The sequence below is a fragment of the Thalia democratica genome, chromosome 8, assembly GCF_965202585.1.
Source record: "Thalia democratica chromosome 8, ktThaDemo2.hap1.1, whole genome shotgun sequence".
NCBI classification, from domain to species: domain Eukaryota; kingdom Metazoa; phylum Chordata; class Thaliacea; order Salpida; family Salpidae; genus Thalia; species Thalia democratica.
The window spans coordinates 49,844,062-49,869,021 of record NC_139172.1 but is presented as its reverse complement, the minus strand read 5'-3'; the positions used below and the strand labels follow the sequence as shown (position 1 = coordinate 49,869,021).

The 24,960-nt window shown below is 23.7% G+C and overlaps 1 protein-coding gene across 1 annotated transcript in view; it reads right to left on the bottom strand.

Annotated features, from left to right (window-relative positions):
- Nucleotides 1-24,960, bottom strand: part of LOC145843287 (uncharacterized) — a 53,134-nt gene that overhangs the window by 16,468 nt on the left and 11,706 nt on the right. The window contains exons 2-10 of the mRNA XM_082950751.1: nucleotides 23,636-23,839; nucleotides 22,647-22,750; nucleotides 21,964-22,084; nucleotides 19,950-20,061; nucleotides 18,718-18,815; nucleotides 6,625-6,790; nucleotides 3,650-3,695; nucleotides 2,944-3,096; nucleotides 904-984 (exon numbers count right to left, since the gene is read on the bottom strand). Coding sequence (XP_082806877.1) covers nucleotides 904-984; nucleotides 2,944-3,096; nucleotides 3,650-3,695; nucleotides 6,625-6,790; nucleotides 18,718-18,815; nucleotides 19,950-20,061; nucleotides 21,964-22,084; nucleotides 22,647-22,750; nucleotides 23,636-23,839 — 1,085 coding nt within the window. The remainder of the gene's footprint in view (nucleotides 1-903; nucleotides 985-2,943; nucleotides 3,097-3,649; nucleotides 3,696-6,624; nucleotides 6,791-18,717; nucleotides 18,816-19,949; nucleotides 20,062-21,963; nucleotides 22,085-22,646; nucleotides 22,751-23,635; nucleotides 23,840-24,960) is intronic.

The following is a 24,960-nucleotide window of genomic DNA, read 5'->3' as shown; positions in this document are numbered from 1 at the left end:
AAAGTTAGTATAAATTATCTGTTTGTCAGATTTTTTCACTAACAACAACTAACTTATATACTTAATCATTATTTTTTATAAGTGTTGTTTTTTTAACTTTTTCAACTTCATCTTTATAAATTTGCAATCAAAATTCAAAATATCTATATACCTGATTTTCAGAACTTTTTCAACCTATTTTAAATATTTTTTACTAAATTACTTTTTAATATTAACTTACTTGGTTTTGAGCTTTTTCAATATTTTATTTAATTTTTAATATTTTATTTAATCGTTATTGAGCTTCTTTTAGTAAATAAATATTCACCTGTTTTTGAAGTTTTAGAACTTTTTATTTTAACTACTAATTATTTGTTTTTGACCTTTTTTTAAACTAGTTAACTTTATTATTTTTTACTAAACAGTTTTTGAGCTTTATCAACATTTTATTTTATTTTCTATATTCACTTACTTGTTTTTGAGCTTTTTCTACATTTATTTTATATATTTTATATCTAACTTACTTGTTTTTGAGCTTTATCAACATTTTATTTTATTATTTTATTTATTACTTGTTTTTGAGCTTTATCAACATTTTATTTTATATTTTACTTACTTGTTTTTGAGCTTTATCAACATTTTATTTTATTTTATTTTTTATTTTTTACTTACTTGTTTTTGAGCTTTATCAACATTTTAATTTAACATTTTGTATTTCACTTACTTGTTTTTGAGCTTTATCAACATTTTATTTTATTATTTTATTTTTTACTTACTTGTTTTTGAGCTTTATCAACATTTAATTTTATTTTTTTATATTTTACTTACTTGTTTTTGAGCTTTATCAACATTTTATTTTATATTTTACTTACTTGTTTTTGAGCTTTATCAACATTTTATTTTATTTTTTTATATTTTACTTACTTGTTTTTGAGCTTTATCAACTTGTTCTTTAGCTTCTTTGTGTTGCCTCGCCAAATGTTCTTGCTCCATCTTGTATGTTTCCTGTAAAAAAAAATAACAATATATGTTCAAAACTATTACTTTTAGACATGTATTATTAGTCTGTGTTCTAAATGAAAATTTTAGACTGAGTAAAACTATCAATATACAGGTTACAGCGTTTAAAGTTTAAAAATTATAAATATAAATGACTATCACTCTACACTACCTAAGATTTTATATTCTGTTTTTTTTTACTGTTTTATATTAGAAAAAATTAAATAAAGCTTCAATAATAGGTAATGCCAACACTAAGTAATTATAAAACTACTATTTTTTATTCAAAAACTAGCAACCAAAAGGATTCTAAATACATGTACTTCCATATGAGTACAAATATTATTTAGAACCGATGAGCAAATGAATTAATTATTTATCACATTTTTTCTTTCATGTCAGCTGAATTAGCCTAATTAAGTTCGGCACACTAAATAGGTTTGTATGGGATTTTCGATGTTTATAAATTACGCTAAGATGCAAATTTAAGCTTGAACTAATTCCGAAATGCGTTTTACATTATACATTATTTATATTTCATTATATAGTAAACTTGTATAATTAATTTAAACTGGCTAAATTAAATATGAAGCTAACTATGGTTTTTTGTGCCTTTTAACTTGTCAAAAAAAACTAATAGTTTTTTTCGTAAGCAAACTTTAAGTTTGGTTGTTAAACTTGTTTTACTTGCAGTTTTTATTCAGTTGATTGATTTAATCAAATGCAGGGTTGCCACTCTTTGAGCCAAAAAATCTTCCCTGAGTGACCAAAAATTTCCCTGAGTAACCTTAAATTTCCCTGAGTTTCCCTGAGTATTTTTCAAATCTTAAAAAAAAAAATTCTCTTCTAACACAAATCTAATTAATACCTCATTCTTATTTTTCTTCTTTAATAATAAAAGGAAGGTTGTATGTGTATGCTTCTGTATTAAATTTATGGAAAAAACTGTTTTCAAAAACTCAAATAGTTAACAACAGCTTTCATTTCTCTAAACTGTTTGATTTTACTTAAGTAAATATAAATTTAAAACTTAAAAAAACTACAATGTTAATACTAAGAATATTGAAGAACTAGCCGCAAGGCTAAAAAAATTCTAAATAACCACTTAAATAATAAAAATTACTGCTTTTGAACAAAATATTGAAACTGGATTAACTAAACCTCATTCTAGATCTAGAAAAAAATTTTCCTGAGATTTCCAAAAACTTCCCTGAAATTTAGAGAAAAAATCAAAACTTCCCTGAGTTTCCCTGAGTTAAAAGAAATATGCCAAAATTCCCTGAGTTTCCCTGAGATTCCCTGAGTTTCCCTGAGATTTTCTACAGTTTGAAAATTCCCTGAGATTCCCTGAGTTCCCTGAGTTTGTGGCAACCCTGCAAATGTTTTGAAAACTGTGTAAGTAAACTTAAGACGAATCGCATTCTGATATAATTACACAAAATTTAAAATAATTAAATACACGAATATAACATTTATTTCAAGCGACTTTACTTTATTCTCAAATAAACCATGAATTTCGGGTTGTGACATTCTTATTATATTAATAAAATTAAGCTTAATATTTATCCCTTAAAAAGAACAATCAAAATAAGAAGTACTTTTTAAAAATAAATTATTTCTTTAAATTTACCTTCATATGCACAATCAATTCAAAAAGTATATAAATAGTTTCAAACAAAAATAAATTTAGGAGATATCACATTCTGATTGATCTAAATTATAATACAGCATTCTGATTTTAAAAAGTATAACATTTACCTTCAAACAAGCAATTAGTTTAGGAAATAGAACGAAATTTTGAACATTTGATTCAACTTACTTTCAAATACACTATAAGTTTAGGAGGAATGACGTTCTATATTTTAATAAAACTCTAATTGTTTACCTCATTTAATTCAACTTACCTTCAAATACACTATAAGTTTAGGAAATAGAACGAAATTCTGAACATTTAACTCAACTCACTTTCAAATACACTATAAGTTTAGGGGGTATGACGTTCTGATTGTTGGATCTCAACTGATCTTCGGCTTTTTCGAGGCACAATCTCGTTTTGTTCAGTTCCTCCTGAAGATCTTCTATTTGCGTCTGGAGAGAAGACTCCGAAGACACTGATTGCTGTGAAGATTTTATTTCACATTTAAAAAAATTGTTGAAAAATGTTTAGATGCTATTCGCAACAATTATTAAGGAAAAAAAACAGATTACTAAAAGAACATTAGTTTGAGTTATGCAGCTTAAGGTTAATTTATTTATAAACAAAGCATTTTTAGGCAATTCAAATGTTTTTGATCTTTTAACGCCATTTATTGAAAAGAATTTCTATCTAAAAGTAAAACCAACATTATTTAGTTTATTATGCAAACTAGTTATTGTAAAAAATAGTCTTTTATATTGTATGCATTACAAGCCAATGACGATGTAAAAATGCCTATATAAAAATTTTTACGTATATTATTAACATAAAGTTAAATAAAGATAATGTCTTTTTTTTTTAATTAAAAGAAATTGTTTTTATTGTTACTTTCTATCTAAAACTTATAACTATTTTTTTGCATTATAACTTCTTTATTGTCTGGTGTTGTTTTTTTACTAAGTTTTAAGTAATACTACATATTTTTTATTATATTATATTTTCATTAACAGACTATAGTTTGAAAATTAAACTAACTTCATCACAGTCTTTTTGTGACCCGGAATTTGCATTTATATCCATCCTGAAAATTAAAGGTTGTAAATTAATTAAAAATGGAAGACATTGTTAAACTATTTATATAGCCATGTTAAATTTATAGTAACTTATTTATTATATAAAGTAATTTCAAAATAAAACTAAATTTCACAATCATACGTAAAAACATAAAAGTTAAACATTTTTAAACTTATAAAAGACATTTTGAATTGTTGAAATTATTATTTAGTCGCATAAAGCAAAACCAAATAAAAATACTTAGTAATTAGTTTTTTCTCGTAGATAAGAATCAGAATTAACACAATTTTTTTAATTTCATACGAACCACTTTGGCATTTAGACATATGTTTAAACTGAATACAATGTACTAGAAATAAATATTTTGTAAACTTTATCAAAATATAAAGACTTGAATCAGCTAAATAATATACACAACTAGACATAAAGGTTAAAGTATTAAGTGGATTATCGAATTTATCAGTTAATAAAACTTTGACATACATTTAACCGCAAGTAATTAACTTTTTATAACACTGTACAAGTAGTTTTTGTTAAATACTGATTAGTCCCGCTTTATAAAAATGTGCTCAATAAATAAATATAAAGATAAAACTAAATAAAATAAATATTGAAGATATAATAGTGTTTTTTTATTATAACATATTTTTTCAATTACGGTAGAGAGTTATCTAAAAAACAACTTTACAACATTATTATAAAAAAACAAGTACAGTGTTGGCAAAACTAGTAACGTAAAACCAATATCAACATTTTAAAACGCAGATAGAGTTTTTAGTTAATTGTAAAAACAGCTTTTTAAAGTTCAATGTCGTATAACTAAAATCTTTCCAAAAAGTGGTTAACAACTGAAGTTTAAACAACACAAAATTTCCAAGTTAGATAACTGGTAAAGATCGAAAATATTTTCAAAACTATTTTCCAACAAACTGCACAAGCAAGTCTCACACAAAATTAAATACCACAAAAAATACTAAAAAAATATTTTAGGGGTTATTTCCGATAAACAACTTGCTGTAGTATGAAAAAAAAAATGCTATTTAATTTTAAATCATTCAAAGTTAGGTAGAATCTAACATATTATAAAACTAGTGAAGTTTATTTTTAAAACAAAATTATTTAGAATACAAGTAATTTTAAGGATTACTGTCAACAAAAAATTTACTGAAATAAACATTATTGTGTAATTCTAAACTTTTAAAAGTTGTGGTTAAACAAGACTAGTAAGTCGACTAAAAAGTTGAAATATATTTCAAAATATTTTTCAAACAATTACACAAGTTAAGCCCAGACATAACAAATAACCAGTAAAAAATTGCCAATATCGTCCAAAATTGTTGTTAAAATCAAATAAGACAAGTAGAAATTTACAAACAAAACTTCCTGTCTTCTCACAACTTTAGAGTGAAATTTTATCGATTAAAGCACCCCAGTGCATTTGTAAGTGAAAAAGTTTTCATTTAAGGGGAAACTTGGAATAAAACTACTGTGATGTAAAACTTGACGTTGCTTCAACAAGCTACAAATCAAAACAACTGGTTCAAAAGGTGAACTTGTTTTTTAAACTTTGTGAAATTGCTAACTAAGTTTAGACAAACTTTTGCTTTAATTCAGGATTTTTATGAGTGAAACAGTCAAAAATTAAAAAAACAAAGTGTTCAAGTTACGTTGGAGGGTGACCGCTTGTTTTTAGTTGGGGTGTTGAATTTTATATTTCAACTCTTTAAAATTACTATGTTTCGTCTGTTTAATGGTATAAACTATGTTTTTGAAATGGTATATTTAAAAAATCTGAGGTTTTTATCAATTAAGTTATACATTGAACTTTATATTTTAAATAATTTTCAAAGCTGTTTCTTAAATGGCAGTAAATAAATTTATTTTTGAATTTACTTAATGATTTTATTTTAAATCTTTAATAATTATTTCGCAGTGTGTAAATCCCTAGTAAAATAATTAATAAATAAAAGCAAGCCATAAAAACAACAGCTGTTAAAATTTCAAGCACAAATAAACTTTTCAAGAAAAATGTCAAACACACATTGACTTTTTAAAAAAGGATTAGCATTTTAACATTGTTAAAGAAAAGTTTTAATTTTCACTATGTATTATTGTACGATAGTAAAAAAATACTTTATATACTTGAATGTTAAGATTTACAAACTCTAAAAGAAAATATTAAACATTAGTAACTTTAAAAAATAACACTAGAACTAATTATCTACTAAGTGTGTTGCTTCTTAAATTATCAGTTGCAAAGTAAAAACAGTATAGAGATAAAAAAAAATATTTTAACATCTTGAAAAATCCTCACCTTATAAGTCAATTCAAGGGTTCAAGAAAAGTTTCTGTGTACAAAACAAAAAAGAAAATATGTTTTTAAGTTGAGTGGACCACGCATTTTTTTAAATTTTCAAGAGGACACTTCCTGAATTTATCAACATTTAATAGTAATTCAGATTTTTGGAAAAAGTTTACAAACTTAAAAAGCAAAAAATGTTTTGGTTCCATTCGTTTGTGTTCTAGTTATAACAATCTTACCTGCTAATTTTTTTTAGTATTCTTTTTTATAGAAGTACTTTTTAAAATAAAGTTTAACAAGCAAATAAACATAAAAGTCGTAAATTAAAGCTTAAAATGCAAACACCACAAAGATACTCATAGTTTACATGTCACAAATTTCTCATTTTCAAGTGCGTAAAACTAGCTACATTTAATTAAAATATCACATAAAAAGAACTAACAAATTTAATAATCTAAAAACATTTTTATACGTAAGTACAATTAATTTATCAATTTATAAACATGTTACCATGTTAAATTAAGTTACCAGCTCATAGTTTGTTGATCTAACTTAAGCAAATAGTATTTTATTTTAAGGATAAGTTATATTAACTTTTAAATTTACTATTAAAACAATATAAACTTTAATTTACCATGACATGGTTTGTTCGTCCAACTTGAGCTGCAAATCTTTCATTTTGAGGTCCATTCTTTCTTTCAACATTTGAGACTGTCTTTGAACGTGGTAGGCGAACGACAAACCTATGCATGCCAATATCAGCGATATGCCCATCATAATGTCTTTGCGGGCTGAATTATCTGTAAATAAAATAACTTGTTTCAATATGTTTTGTTTAATAACTCGTTTATTATGCAAGCCAAAACCAGTGATATATCCATCATAATATTTTCTTGCCGAGTTGTCTGTAGGCTTGTACAAGATATATGAATTAAATTAGTCAAATATATTTATTATTATTACTATACAGGCTAATGTTACTTATATTCCTATCATTATGTCTTTTCTTGCTGAATTATCTGTAATTTAAATAAACTTATTAGTTATATTCACTTATTATTCTTATTTAATTTTATTATTTTAACATAAGTAATTTTACTTTCATTGTATCTTTGCAAATTTAGTAGTCTATAACGTTTTTAAAGGTAAGTTATTCAGATAGTATAGTTTTTTTTTTAATTCATTGAAATACTATGTCTTAATAAAGAAAAGATTGTAATGTTTATTACAAGGTAACTTCTTAGTAGTGTATGTAAATTAATAACCATAATTTATTGTAAGACAGTCACTCTAATTAAAAAATTGGCGAAATAGCCATAACTATTATATGTAAACTGTATACAGAAATAATTAACTAAATAGAGCAAGTTTTCTGTATAAAGTTTAAATAATAGTATAAGTGTTGTAATAACTATAAAAGTTTGTTTATTTAAACATTAAGTACTAGGTTATCGTTATGTAAAGGTGTTTTGACTTACATATTTAACAACACAATAAAAAACTAATAAAAAGTTTTAATATTTTTAGTCTAAATACCTAGAAATTTTATACACAAACAAATTTGCAGGCTTTGTAGTCTGAAAAATAACTGTTGAAAGAGTTATTTTAAAACCCTGACTGTGCTTATTTTGATATTTACCATACTTTTTACAGATATAAGATATCTTTTCAATAAATGTGTAAAGAGCTAGTACTAAAACAACAAATTTCAATTATATAATTGTTTTCATAAGTCTTTGTTGTTCACAACAAAAGAGTTGTGTAATTATTAAAATATCATATTTTAACAATTAATGTATAATTAAATAGTTAGTTTTATTGTTTACTTTTAATCTTACGAAAAATAAAAAGTTGTTTTTTTATCTTTACTCTAGTAGACTGAAATACATTTTAACAAGTTAGTTTAAAGTTTATATTATATTTCTAAACACTAAAAAATATTTTAAACTTTTCTTATGATAACTATGTGTATCTTATTTTTATTGGTTCAAAGGGATATCTTTAAGGCTGTAGTTAAATTCTATGTGTAACTTATGTAATTAAATAAATGAATAAAAGGGTTACGATACAAGATGAAAAAAATGTTGAACAATATTTAAACTTTATTCATAATGTAACAATACTAAACAAGTATCTCTTGTAAACAAAACAATTTATTTTTTTAGGCTAAAAAACCTTTATTAAAATTATTTTATACAGATCAACAAAAATATTGGCAAAATCTACACAAACGAAGCATGGACTTTTATATGCCGTGAGACAAGCACAAATTTACTAGGTTAGATTGTGGTCTGATGATCTAATTGGTATGATCAAACCTTGTTAATACAGATCAACTTATAAAAGTTGAAATAAAAATCGGAATATAAAATGATAGATGACAGTATTTCAATTTATTCTATTTGAATACTAAATTATGAATAGGTAGTATATTAGGCAATTACGTAAAATGTCTCATTTTCTAATACACACTACTATGCAAACAAATAAAATTAATAAAAACCAACAAAGCATAAAGTTTGAAAGTACAAACTAAAAATTATTTGGATGTTTGTTTGACATATATATGGTAATAAATATAAAATTTTAAAACTAAAGTTGTTTTAAAAGCTTAAAGTTTTTAAATAAGATATAACAAATACAATGCTTTGACTTAGCCATAAAAACAAAATAATACAAGTGAAAAATTAAGAACTATTAATTAAATATATAATGTTGAATTAACTATTTTAATTAAAATACTTTTTTTATGAATTTTTTTTTATAAACTGCATATACCTTCACAAGTTTATTGAAACAGGTAGAAACATCATCAAAATTTAATCATATCTTTTCAATAACATTTGAAAAAAATTTTCCTACAAATTATAAAGTTATAAAAGTCTTCAAAAAAAAAAACCTATTTCAAAATAATAACTAATACAGTTCAATGAACTCTATTGTTTACAAAAAAGTTTAAAATGTTAAATGTATGGAATTCATAAAACAAACCTAGTACATTTCTGATCTAGATTAGAGTTTATTTGATTTATGAAGTACGCAATTGAAAAACATCATAATTGGTATATGTTAATAAACTCTTTTAATTCAACAAACACAACAAAGGCATTTTTGGAATTTTAAAATTTGAATTATTAATCTCTACAACAATATAAGTTTATTTGATTAAAAACTACGCAATCGAACCTCATTGTAACTCACACAGTCACATGGAATTACTGAAAAACGAAAGTATTTCGCGCCAATTACTACGTAGCAGCAAAGTTCAAACAAAAAACACATCTGCATACGTCACAAACACATTTGCGCTTTCTGTGAGTAAACAGATTACAATCACCATATAAATATAAGGTTCTAATAACCCTAATAGTAAAAAAAGCAATCAGACAAAAAAGAAGTGGGTCCAATAGTACAAAACTTTGGCAATTTAAATGGTAAACAAGCTAATAATCTATTTTTAAAATTGAAAACTTTTTATAGTTTGGGCAAAAAGATTTACTCTCTCTATTTAAATTTTTGATGAACTTGTGAGTATGCAAATTTTAATCAGCATGAACTTTTAAGATGTATAATGAGGTTCTGAAGACTGACAAATGCAGTTTTAATTTAAAGAAAAGTAGTGCATCCATTAACACAAAACTTTGGCAATATAATTCGTAAATAAGCTAATAAATAAACAAACTATAAAATGAAAATTTGTAATAGTTTGGCTCAAAAGGGCTTACTTGCTCTGTTTAAACTTTTAATGAACTTATGAGTAAACAAATTGTAATTAGTATGAACTAAATACTTATGGTTTGTAGGCTCGTTGTAATATGACGGCATTAACACATGCATTTAAATAAAAAATATATATTTGCATTTGTTTAACATATGGCTTTGAACTTGTTCAGTTTGTGCAGATAGATTACAGCCGTCACAAAACTCAAATGACTATAAATACTACAATATGACGTTATAGAATCATATATTTATCAGTTTAAATAAAAAATTACATGTTACAATGCTTAACAAGCAATTTAATTCTAGCAATTTAAAAAAATAAATTATACCAAAACCTTACATAAAAATTGGAACAAAAGATTTTTTTTGTTTAGTTTTGTTTTTAAACTCAATTTGTATCAGTAAACAGATTGTAACCAGCAAAACATAAACGCTTTGTTTTTCGCATTATGACGTCACAAATTGCGTGTTTTTGAGGGCAAGCGCAACCCATTGTTTGAACTTGATTAATTCGAGCGTGTAAACACAAAACAATTGTTCTTGTGACGTCACAATCGGCTTGATTACACGTTTCTCGAACCCTTGTGACGTCATAAACCTTCTGTCAATGGAGGTGGAAATTTTGCAAAAAGGTTATCAAGCAAAATGAAATATTTATTTTGTTTTTGAATCAGTCGCAACATTGTTGTGGTGAAAAATCTGATTAAGAATTAATTAAATTTGTAAGTAGTTTAAAAGTTAAATATTTAGATATTATAAAAATTTTATTTCGGTATATACTGGTGCTTCCAATAAAAATCATTTATCAGTTGAATAATTGTATATACAGGGTTGCCACTCGTTTTTTCAAACTTTTTTCCAGGTTTTCCAAATTTCTTCCAGGTTTTTAAAAGTAAACATTTTTGGATCTATTTTTAGTTTTAAGTTAATTTCTATAAAAGAAACTGTCTTAAATATTATAAAAATATTTAAAATATGCTATAAAGTTACTTTAAATGAGTTTTTTAATGAAAAATTTTTTAATGATAACAAAAAAAATCTTATTTATATGATAGATTTTTTGTGTCAAATTGAAATTTTAGCACTGAAAATGTTAAAATTATTAAAAATTACAGGTTTTCCCAGGTTTTTTCAAAATTTCTCAAATTCCAGGTTTTTCCAGGTTATTTTTGCCTAAATTGTCGAATTCCAGGTTTTTCAAGGTTTTTCCAGGTAAAGTGGCAACCCTGTATATAACTTTTAATTAATACTAACATCAAAATATCAATTATAATGTTATTAAAAAAATATAATCTACATTTTTGCATCATAAAGTCTTCTGCAAAAAAAAATTATACTTTTTTAAACTGTGTAAAAATTTCGTAATTGTATTTGTGTTGAAAATTGAGGAACATGGTCTCATCATAAAATTCATTTTAAATAAATTATGATAAAAAAGTATCATAAAAGAATTGATAAATGTCAAACAGTTCAAAGTTTACATCATTAAACTAGCAAGAAAAGTATAAAAGGACCAAAATTACAATAGTTATTAGGGAATTCAATTAAACTTCAAAGATTTTTTGTTTAACTTAGGCTTAGTTGGAGATTTAAACGAAAGGTCTAGTTTTGTAAAAGTACTTAGCAAACACAAGATTATAATCAGCATAAATTAAATATTTTTGTGGAGAGCTTATTGTATTGTGAAATCACAGTTACACATAATTATCGAGGTCAAACGAAACTCTCATTTTTTTATTATTGTACATTTTGTTATTTTATAAAGACATAAAAAATAATAAATACACACTAATACATTGTGATGTCGTTTAACTTTATTACATAGAAAGCACCGGTCTACTAGTTTTTTCAACTGGAAAGTAATGAAATTAAAGTGAGTAGAAAAATTCAAAAAAAAAATTTAATGCATTATTTAACAAACTTATATTTAAAGCTTACCAATAGTTCTATTAAGACTACATATACTTGTTAATTTATTGCTGCAACTTGAAAAATAATTTAGTTCATTTTTGACGGGTTCTTGCAACAATAATTGTAATCTCTAAGTGTTACTTTGAAAAATATCCCCTAAAATTATATCAGCTGTTGCTTTTACTTTTTGAAAAAGAGTTTAAAAAAATTTGACGTTAGATTTTAGAAATATAAACTGTTATTTTTTTAAAAGATGAAAACTATAATTTCTACTGTAGAAAACACAAAAAAACAATATTTTTTAATTTCAAGAAGTTGTCTGGAAATATATCCGACACTCTTTTCTTTTTTTTTTTTTGCATTATGGAAAAATCGTTTTCGTATTACAAGACTTAAGTATCATTTGAAAATGTGTGAACTAATAAACACTATTCAAGAAAGTTCCAAAAAAAAATTAAAAGAAGTTTATTTTATAAGAAAAACTTTCTTTTTTACATTTAGATGGAAAATATAAAAATGTATTGGGTATCGGGTATCTTTTATAAAAAAAAATAAACAACAATGTATAAAAAAAAAACACTTTAATTTAACAAACTTCTTATTAATTTTATAAACATTTTTAAGACAGATAAAAAAATATGTACGTTGGTACAAATAAATATTTTTTTAGCAATTTTAGTTTATTATTTAAACTTTTTTAATATATGCTTTTTAAGTTAATCCAAAACGATACTACTGTTTTTTTTTTTTTTGTTTTTTATAGCTCTGTGAAATAAAAAGTAAACTTAGATTTCAAAATAAAATAAATACCACATATCTTTAGCCACAAACAAAATAAATCCGAAAATTAATAAATTCAAAGTAAATATTTAAAAGGAAACATGCTTTTGACCTTATGATTATAAAAAGTTATATTGTAATTGGAAAATTTAATCTAACTATATATGTCAAACAAAATTTATTGTTCTCTTGTTTAACTTGAGCTTAGTTGAGCTTTTATTACCAAAAGTTCTAGTTTCGTTTAGTAAAGGCGAAACTAAATAAATGAAACCGGAAATATTTGGAAATTTCTCCAAAATAAATAAATTTCGCTTATTCATGTGTATAAAACTATATGATTATATGTAAAAATTACCTACGAATATTTTTGGTTTTGAACTAAAATATTTTAATTAGATGGAAATCGGCACTAAAACAACATTAGCACTACAGCATTTCTGAATATTATAAATACATCAATGTGTTTGTACTATAAATCAACTGTTTTTTAAATTAAATTACGACTAAAAGTTTTTTTTTTATAATGATTAAAAAATTTTAATTATCAAACAAGTTTTTAATTACTACATATTAAAAAATTCCGTTGCCTGTTAATACAAAGTAAATTCTAAGTAGAGTCAAACTTTTAACATGTACTTTATTTTCTGTTTAAAACTACAACAAGCTTATTTAAATATTGGTCATATTTTAGTTATTAAAGTGAACTATAGCGTGCAAATAGTTTTAATCATTTGCTTTAATGTGTTGCTGCAATTAATTCAAATATTTTCAAGAACAACTTTTTGTACTAATAAAATACTTATTTCACAATTTCAATTAAAAATCACAATGTATTTAATGGTCTAGGATAAAATAATATCTTACAAATAAAAATTTGTTTATAGTATTAGAAGCAACAACAGCAAATGGAAATAAAATTTTATTTGTAAATCAATTTGGAAAATACAATATGCAAACACAATTATCAAGTAAACTCAAAAATTTAAGATAGTAATTTTAGTTAGTTATTAATATTGATATATAATCAATAAGCAAATTGGAATTTATTGAAAAAAATTCATAAATGCTGCGCAGTAACACAATATTGGAATAGTTATTTGGTTTTTAACCAAACTTAGTATTATCTCCTTTTTCTCAAACTTATTTAAAACAATAGCCAAGTATCAAGTTACTTCAGCTCAATTTTTTCAATCGATATCGCAATTAGCTTAATACATTACGACTTTTAATTTGCATTTAAAAGTAAAACAGTTAAACATAGTAATAATTAAGCCATGTATTAAATTTTTGTCGAAGTTTAATCTACACGCCAAATTTAATAAAGCTAGGTTAAGAAAATTTACATTAAGCCAATAGCGTATATATTGAAACTGTTTAAATTTAGCTATTATAAACAAAACATTTTAAAGAGTACACAAAACTCTAAATCATCAGCTTAAATAAGTGTGTATAATATTATTTTTTATTACCTTTTGAAACCATAAATTAAATTAATCGTGATAAACGAATGAATTGGGAAAGTTTAAAAATTTGGAAATATTTTCATTTTAACTTTTTTAACCCCTGTTAAAATTACCAGTCTTTTCTTTAAAGCAAAATATTAAAACAGTTATTTGTGGTACGAATTTTTATCCGAGTTTAATCTAAAAGGCCGCATTTAATGAAGTAAACTTATAATAAAACTATACCAATAAATGCGTGTACTTGGTAGTAATTTAAACAAGTTGTTACAAAATGAAATTTTGAACATAACACAACATTTTAAACTAATTACAGCTACACTTATTGCGCAACATATCAAAATTGATCAATATTTTTACAATGTAACTTTAATAAATTAAAATTTTAAAGCAGTTGTTTAATCTGCTAACAATCAAAGCTGCCTGGTAACACAAAAGAAATTGAGCAAATATTAAATAAAAACAACATGTTTCTGCGGTTTATTGTGTACATTTCAATATTTGAAAGTGGAATATTAAAATTGCAGTGTAATAGGTGAAAATAATTATTTAAAATCTAGTTATCAATTAAGAAGTAACTATATTCAATATTTTTACCTTATCTAGAAAATATTAAATAAAAACAACATGTACCTTGTAGTTTACTGTGTACATTTCAATATTTGAAAGTGGAATATTAAAAAGTGCATGTCATAAGTGGAATTTATTATTTGAAGTATAAAATCAATCAATTAAAAAACTATTTTTATCTTATTTTAGAAAATATTTTAAATAATAATATGTACTAGCAGTTTATTGTGCACATTTTAATATTGAATTTTTTTTTAAATGCCATGTTATAGGAATTCCAATATACTTTAAATTACAAATAATCAACAACAGGTGCTGTTATTTACGTTTTTATTAACATTAAAATGGTTATTTTATTTTAATGCTGAAAATCATAATTTAAAACAAGTGCTTACGTGATTACATTTCGTACACTTAAATATTAAAAAGAATTAAAAAAATTTAAAGTTAAATGTCAGATCTAAATATTTAACTTTAAATTTTGAATAAATCAATTAAACATATTTTCAAATTCATGATTTCATCACTTACTTTTTTATTTGTTATTGTCTGAGTAAGGCAAACGTTAAAAATATGTTTTTTTTTGGTTTACACTTTTACAGTGGTAATAGTAGTTTTAATTTTACTAAAAAAAATAAAACTATTACATTATGGACTTATTTATCAGACTTATTTTATTCATAACTTTTTATGGACAGTTTAATTTCTTCTCTGTAAAGCAACTTAACAAATTGAACAAACTACGTGCTGCATTGTATAACAGTAACAGTGAATTAACAAATAACGAAATATGCAATTTTATAATTGCATTTTATTATTACTTTTAATTCAAAACTGATAATTTATAGATGTAATATGAATCTACACTTTTAAATATTTACTTTTATTTTTATCCTAACATCGTAAATATTAAGCTAAACAAGATATTCTGCGGTCTACTGTGTACACTCGAAAAGAGGAAAGTGCTTAGTAATAGTTATTTCAACATTTTAAATAAAACAATATTAATTCCAATTCACCAAAGATTCACCAAAAACATATATTTGGTCTACGATGTTGTCTTACTGAGCAAAACTGTTAAATTGTGTAATTTTGAAAAATTAAAATTTATCCCCAACTCATGCAATTAATTTATGTTTTTTATTTATAACGTTGCCTCTTTTAAGTGTAAAACTGATTGAAAACTTTTATAATTGGTTAATTTTCATGAATTATGAATAAACATCTTTTTCATCAAAGCTTTTACAGTTATTAGCGCACTGAATCAATAAATTAGCTACTAGAAAAAAGTGCAGACAATAAAAACAAGTTACATTGTAAAATTAAGTACAAGCAAGTGTAGGGTCTGAAAGGTTATGCAAATATAAAAGTTTGAACAATATAATATTGTGGTTTAATATTGTACAATAAAACTTGGATAAAAAATAGTTTATTAGCGGTTTTTACATTAATAAAAAATAATCTAAAGAGTTGTTTTGATAACATCAGTTTGAAGTTAAAAGATATTTTATAAAAAATAGTTTTAAATGTCTAGATTGATTTTAATAGTTTTATATTTTCAACTTTTTCACGTAAGATAAACTTTTTATTCATAATAAGCCTAATTAAATGAATTAGTTAAAAATCATTATTTTAAATTACCATTTGGACTTAATTTATAAAAAAAAATTAATAACAAAATCAGAGATTTTTCGTAATATCGCTACTAAACATTTAAATTTGAACTATGTTCATACATTCAAATTTTATTTTCTGATGAAATGAAAATTTACGGCAATTTATATTTATTTCAGAGTCAAATGAGTTGATGTATTTTACCCATTTAAGAAGTAATTTTAAAACTAATTTCAATCATAAGCGACACCATCAAAACAAATTTCAGAGTCTTAAGTAAAATAAACATTTCAAATTATTATAAAATTTCGCTTAACTAGTATACTACTGACTTTTGTCATTTTAGAAACTACAAAATTATTAAAACTTAAAAAAAAACGTAAACTATAAATATATAATAAAAAGAAAGAGTTTATTTTTTTATTTTATAACTTTTTTTATACTTATTAATTAAAAGTTTAAATCGTAAAAAAAAATCTCAAATAAAAATATTAATTAAGAAGATAATTTTAAATAACAAAGTTTTAATAAAAAAATATTACTTAGTCACAACTAAAAAGGAATATATAATAAAACCTTAAACAATTTTTTTTTTTTAAGTTGAAATTTTTTTACATGCATAAATAGCTTGTTTTACAGTTTTATCTAATTTAAAAAATTCTAAAGCACTATATGAAACACAATCAATTTGATATTATTGTACTTTATATTTTAACTATTAAAAAGTTTATATAATTATTTTAAGGTACTTTGCACTATTTTTAGTAATTGCAAAACATCCAACTAAACTATGACTCATCAATAAACTTGCAAACTTTATAACAAGACTATTGAATGTTACTACATGTTATTAGAAATAAGTAAAATTTTAGTTTTCAAGTATTCATTCATGTGAAATATAAAAAAATAAAAATTAAAATATTATTTTCATAAACAGAGAAATATTTTATTTTTATTTGCCAAGCAACAAACGTTATAAACATTTAAATTACTAATTATTTCGAATCAGTAGTTTAATATAAATTTAATTAACTAGTGCATATTTAGAACTTAAAACCTACTTTTAAAACAGTATGTTATAAAATAATAAACCTATAAATTTATTAGCCAACAGTGAGTAAATTAAAAAAATTAAATTAACTGAAAAACATATGTAAACACAAGGACAGCATAGAAAGTTAAGTTTTGTGTAACATTAATAATTTAAACTTTGTCTTAGAAACACTTGCTTCTAATAAAACTCATTTCACTTGAAACTGTGTTTTATTTGACATATATTTATCAACCTATTAGTTATACTACAGAAAGGTTGTTCAATAGTTTCAAATAGAAAAATATTTATTATGAAACAACTGAAAATTTTATCAACTACTTTATCACACATAATGGTTATAAATTATTTTACTATGAAAAATGAATTACAATGAAACAACAATGAGATTTAAATGTTGTAAATATCAAGTAAAACCATTTTTTACCTGTCACAAAAATGTTGATAAATATTCAAAAACAAATGGTTTTTCATATAATTTGTCTTACCAGTTGCCTAAAAACAATTTTCTAGTGTAAGTAATCTACATTTTGACCAACATTTGTTATTTTCTATCAGTCGGTACAATTTAAAAATAATGCAAAAGATCAGTCTTTAACAAACAATTTTTTTTCTGGACAAACAATTTCATATAAAATTTTGAAAGTTTTACTTTATTCTTGTTAATTTTTTAAATCAAGTGTGTTTTACCCTTTCACCTATATTTGTTTTTTTTTAATTTATTTTAAAACAAGTAATTTTGTGAATTATAATCTTTTAACTTTAATAAAAAATATTCAGTTTATTCGAATAAGAAATAACAGGACTTTGGGAAGTTGTTACTAACAATGTTTTTTTTTGTAAAACTTTAAATTTTTAAACATTCACACTTGATATACTTAGACTCAATTTTTTTACTTTGTTATAGAAACTCATAAAACAACAATGCACAATAAAATTCTGTTATTCTAGATACAACTGTAAGTAGAAAAAAATTGACAGTTTAAAATAAATCAGTGGCCAGAAATATTTTATTGAGTTGTATGTTCATAACTATTTATGAAGTAAGTGATATTCAAAACTATGGTTTTAAGTAAATGTGTAGTTCTACACAAACAAAAAATATTTTTATGGACAAGAGGTATTACTTCTGGTTCTTTTAAATATTGATAAGACATAACCATTTCAAAGCTAACCATAACCAGTTTCTGGAACCAAATATACCAAAAAAGAATAAAAAATACATAGTTTCTTTGATACATTAGAAAAAGACTAACAATACAGCTTATAAATTACGATAATAATCAAAGACCTAAAAATTATATAACATTTTGTGAAATAAAAAGTTAAACTTAGCTAGGTAAAAACATTCTGAACTTATTTTATAATGTGCTTCATATCTATTTAAGAACAAAATATATTAAAAGAAGCATATCATACAGTATTGCTAAAATCAAGGAGTACCTAAAATATTTCAAATTTAATTTCAATAACATTATAACAACATTTTCACTATTTTGTAGAGAAATGTTAATAGAAGTAAATAAAAAAACTAATAATTACAACATACGAGTGGGTGAAACAACTAATTTATCTAAAATGTTTTATTAAAAATGATACATTAAATCAAACAACTAACGGGTGGATATTCCAACAATGACTTGTGACGCCTTCACTTTCAAATATACTGAATTTTTTTCCGCTATTTTCGACCTCACTTTGCCGTCTGCTGCAAGTCTGTAAAATTCTTCATGTTTTTAATATATACTTTAAATAAGTTTTTAAATACATGCATTTGATAGTTTGAGAAAATATGTATACCACTTACAGGGTGGTCACTGGTTTATAGTTTATATTAGCTTAACTGAAATTACTTTGTTTATACCACTTAATAAATACTACTACTTTTATGATACAGTTAGATATCTAAAGAAAACTCATCTCTATTGAATCAACTTTAATACGAAAAATTAATAAAAACGATCAATACTTGTAAAAAAAGCTAAACAAAAAATTACAGGATATATGCTAATATAATTTAATTTAACGTAAACAAACATAACTATTTTAAGTACTTTATATGTAATTTCAGTGTTTATATTTTGATGTAAGAAAGAAGCTCGCTCTCACTTATATATTTCTATTTTATATAAAATATGCACACATTAAACAAAAACACTTGGAAAAAGTAGTTGAGACAATTTTTTGAGTTTTCTTAAACTTATTTTAGCTTACTTTCTAAAAGCTATTGATGAATCATAAATTTTTATTATAAACTCATGATATTGCTTATATTTTTTTCAATATTATATTGTTTTTTAGGCAAATTTTCTCCATGTTTTCAAAATTTCCTCCAGCCTTTTAAAAGTACACGTTTTAAAGTCTATTTATTAGTTTAAGGTAAAATACTGTGTAAAATAGTATAACAACATTGAAAAGATACTGTAAAGCTATTTTAATAAGGTTTAAAAAAAAAATTGCCAATGACATGATAGATTTTTTGTGTCAAATCGTAATTTCACTACTTAACACATAAAATATGTTTAAAACTTCAGTTTTTTCTAGGTTTTTTTTTTTCAAAATTTCTCAAATTCCAGGTTTGACCAGGATTCCAGGTTTTGGGGCAACTGTGATGCTTTAAAGCTAATTTTTGAGCTTCTCTGTATTTTTAAATAAATGAAATCAAACTCTAAAATAAATTTTTGGATAAAGCTCAATTTTTACTTTATTTTTAAGATGTACAATTTATTTCAAACAATTTAAAGTTAAATTTGTTATAAGGCTGTCAAAAACAATACTTTATTTTTGCTCATCATAGGTTAATTCTGTTGGAGATTAACTTTTAATATTATAAAAGTTTTAATAACTCACATTGGTAATGACATTCCAGTCAGACCGTATTTTCTGACGTTGTTGGCAAAAGGTTTCAATTTCTTTTCAGAACTGAACCACCAATACATCTCATCAACTGTCCAATTGTATGCTGAAAATATTAGAAAATAATTACATTTCATCAAAAGCTCAATTATATGCTGGAAAATTATTTTTAGTCCAGTTATTATAAGCTGAAATAAAATAATATCAAAAAACTAAAAAATATAAGTACATAGAGTTTAATTACAAGCTGAAAAAATGTTTATTTAATAAATAGATAGTACTAAATACAGAATAGAATAAATGATACTACTGGAAAAGAAATAACTAAAATACCGATGCACGTTAGTATAATTTAATCATATATTTTATCTATACTATACTAACATTATTTGCAGAGTAGTTGTAGAATAACACAGAGTTATTAAATAAAAAATAAGGTCAAACGAGTATGCACAAAACGATTACTGTTTCAAAACCAGTATATTTCTTGAATATATAACTTTCATGCCTAAAATAAAGCTATAACTTCATAAAACTATACAAAAACGCTTCAACCCTTAAAGTATAAGCAAAAAATAATGATTGAGTAAAAATTAATACAAACCGGTATGAACAACCAGCTTTAAACCAATAAATGTACTGGAACAGGATAATGTATAAATAATGTATAATAAATGTACAGAAATAAAATTATAAAATTATAAATAGTACAAGTGAACTCATACCTATAAATACATATACAATTAAATTAAATAAAAAAATCTTAGTTATAGACTTTTGCCCTTAATTCAAGATGGTGGTACAGAACGTTTATTTGAAATAAATTAAAAATTTATAAACTCATCACATCAACTCATTAACTTTTTTTAAACAAAATTTAAAATTTATTATAAAAGTTTTGTTTTAAACTAAAGTGGGGTAGACAAATTAAATAGTATATTCTGTTATAATGGAACTTTAAATTATTCAACATGCACAAAAAGTTATTGATTTAAATGTGCTTTCATCCTTTATTGACATTTAAGGAAAAATTAATAAGAGATTTGATCATTTAAAACTTTTTGTTTTAAAGTAATGATACCTTTTAAACTAAATCAACATTTATAAAACCAACTTTAAATTAAAACTATTACCACTTTGTGGTTAAAAGTTTAACTTCAACAAACTAAAAGGTACTTTTTTTTAATTGGATAAAAACAAATAATTTCTTATAAAAGGTAATTAGCAAAAATCACAAAAACAGTAAGGAATACAAAAGCTCAAATTTAAGCCAACAATTTAATTCAAAGATTAAAACAATCACACATGTATCTGTTATAAAAAAGAAACTGTTTTTTATAAGATCTTTAGTGAAGTTTTTTTTTTTACAACAAACCTTCAAAACTAACCCAGAAGTTCAAAGCTCAAATTCAGTGATACAAAATATTGTTTATACCAGGGTTTCCTAAATACTTTTTCTTAAGGCCCCTTTTAAAGAAATTGAAAACTTATGGCCCATCCAGTAACATTACTCAAAAAACCTCACTTAAATACACATAAAACCTTTTGTTTCTCTTCATCATCAACTCAAGTTTCAAATTGTGGCCTCATGGCTCCCCCTTTTACAGCTTATAGCCCCCTTAACTTCTGAAATTTTCCCATAAAATCTAGCATAATTTTTAAAATTAACCTTAAATAGACTTTTTTTTTGTTAATTTAAAATTATGACCTCATGCCAACCTCCCCCTACTGCTTAACCCCCAAAATTTATGCCCCAAAGTGGGCAATATGGCTCACTATACAAAACCCTCGCTTATACAAACAAAACTTGTAATAAACAAGTGTAAATTATTTTAAAACCATTTAGATTTTTAATAGTTTTTACTTCACACTTACCATCAAGATTTACAAGAAACTCCAACATTTCAAATTTAGTAATATAAAATGTTGTTTGTACAAATAAAAACTTACAATATATATTACAATTGTAAATTTCATGAATATTTATTTTTATTGATTTTTAACTTACCATCAAGATTTACCCAAAATTCCCACAGTTCAAACTCAGTAATGCTTCCGTCTGTGTCGGTTTCAAAACCTGGTAGGTTCTTGCCCTGGTTCTTACTGTTCAATTTCTTTTGGCTCACAAACTGACATATTTATTGTTGATTAAATTTAGATATTGCGCTGCTTTATTGCTAGGTGTTTTTGTTTTTATTGTTTAATTCAGTTATTAAAACCATTTACACTGGAACTAATCACTTAAATCTATATTCTAGACTATAGTTGCACACAAACATATTGCATTACTTTTTTTTGTAATAACTTTTTATTATTATTCTTTTTTTTAACTGAGTTACGGCAACAATTGAATAGGCTTCAGAAAATTCTAAAACCTATGATTATAGTTTGTATAAAACAAAAACAACTTTTTAAAAACACATTCTCACTAGTCAAAAACTATAAAATATTAAGGAATAAACTCTCTATAAACATCAAGTTACTTTAAAAACTAAAATTGCTAATTGCATGACATAGATATAAACATTATATTGTGTGTCAAACAACAATAACTTACAATTTAAAAACTATTACCCCAGCTAAAACTAACAAATATATTATAAAACCTTTTTGTTTTCTACTTTGCTAAAAGTAAATATATTTCAAAATTTTATATGTTTGTTAAATAAAAATATATACAATATTATTTACCTCAGCTCCTTCTATTCCATTAATGACTCCATCATCATCTAAGTCTGCATCATCGTGGATCTTTTTCATGCAATCTTTGGCTAATTTGTTCACTTGGTATATATCTAAAAACAAAATTAGTTTTCATTAAATTGACTAACTAGTTTTTTTGGTTTACATCTGTTAAAAAATTAAGTGTTGTTTATCTTAATTAAGAAGGATAATTAATCTTTTTCATACAATCCTTGCCTAACTTGTTTACTAGCAATACATCTGTTAAAAATAAGTGTTATCCTTTTAGACTAATAAGTGTAATAGATTTTTTTCATGCAATGTTTTGCTAAGTTGTTCACTTGCTCTATAACTGTGAATGACAGGCATTTATTCTACACACACCAAATACCATATTGATTTTTGTATTTCTTAATTAGCTTGTACGATTAGTTTATTTGTAGATAATAACAAAACTTAAAAAACTCAAATAATATCTACTGTGAGTTTCTAAAACTGAAACTATAAAGAATTAATTGACTGGTATATTTGTGCAAAAAAACAACGAGAAAAAATTAATATTAAGGTCATTACAAAGTATTTGTTTAATGCCTCCTTTTTCAAAATACTCAATAAACTATATTTCAATAAACACATGATAGTTTTTACATATGTACATTTTTTGCGTTTACATCTTTACAAAGTAAATTTGTAGTTTAATTATTTGTTCTTGCTTCAACAAAAACTCAAAACTTTTAAATCTACATATAACAATAAACTAATTACTGTAATGAAGTAATTTTCATTAAACTTATTAAATTGGAAACTAATACAAATAAAATTCAGATGTCATACATTTAGAAGGAAATTTCCTCAAAAAAATCAAAAGTTTGTTTCAAAAAATTTAAACACAAGTACTGAATTATTAATAACAAGATTTATTAAAGCCATTGGTTTAGGCCACAAATGAAAATCTGAAATGAAATACTGTAACAAAAAACATAGACACTTAAGCTTACCCGTGAAGTTGATGTAATCCACCCCTTTCAAGTGAGTAACTTTCAGTGGTTGGACCTCACCAATGTACTCAATTTGTTTTGGTCCAAGAAAGCCTAAAAAAATTTGATAGAATACCGCAGTGATGGCCACAACTCCACATATTTTTGCAATTTTTGTGTATGCATTGTTCATGTTTTTTGTGTCATTAAGTTTCAACATAACTTCTGTTTGAAAATATTTTTTGGGTTTTGATTATTACTATCATATATTTACGGGTACCTAACACACTATTCAAATGAAAATCACCTTCAGAAGTTTAGATGTAAGTAATTTTCTTTATCAAAGTGTTAGGATGTATATTTTGTCAAAAAAAGTTAAGTTAACTTAAGAAGAAAGATAGTATTGTATTACGATAAGGATTTTCCCACATTTGTTTAAAACAACAAATATTAATACTAGTAGGTAACTTATATTACAAGACCAAGTTTTAACTGATATTTTGTAACAAAAATAGTAGTTTTTTATTTATGTTTTTTTTTTTCAGATATCAAATAAAAAGATGTTTTTAATTTTTAAAACGGCCTCAATGAAACTTTCTTCAAATTGTTTTAATAACTCAAATGCATTTTTGTTATAATTACTACATGTAGAACAGTTTCCTAACAAGAGGTTGAATTTTCAAAGTCCTATACAGTTTATAATGGGCTTGATTTCAAAAAAAATGTTTTCCCTCAATCTATGTTTCTCCAAAGCAGCTTAAAATTTTCAAAGAATGTTGTTGTGATATTTCCTAAATGTAAAATTAACTCCAATAAAAATATAAAGGTCACATTTTATTTATAAGCACCCTAGTATATGTTACTACATATATATTTTTTTTATACTTTAAATGCAGGGTGGCCATAAAAGCTACAATTCTAGGAAAACCTAGAATTTGAAAGTTAAAAAAATAATTTAAAATATTTTGAAAGATAAAACTTAAAAAAACAAAAGTTTTAAACAATTTTACATGTAAAATAACAAAATTTAGATTTAATACAATATTAAATAATTTATTTCTGTGTTATTTGAATTTGTTTACTTTTAGCTTATTTAAAGCAACATTTAAGTATCTTTTAAATTTTGTATTACTATTTACAATAATATTTCATTTATACTTTAAATTGACAAAAAATATTTTCAACCTGGAAGAAAATTCAAAAACTTCAAAGAAATTTATATAAAACCATCCTGTAAAAACTTGGGTGTAGAATATTTGTGTATTTTTTACATTTATCCCACAGGCTAGAACTATTTATACTCAAAATTTTCCTTTTAAAAACTTTTTCTTACTCTTTGTTGTATT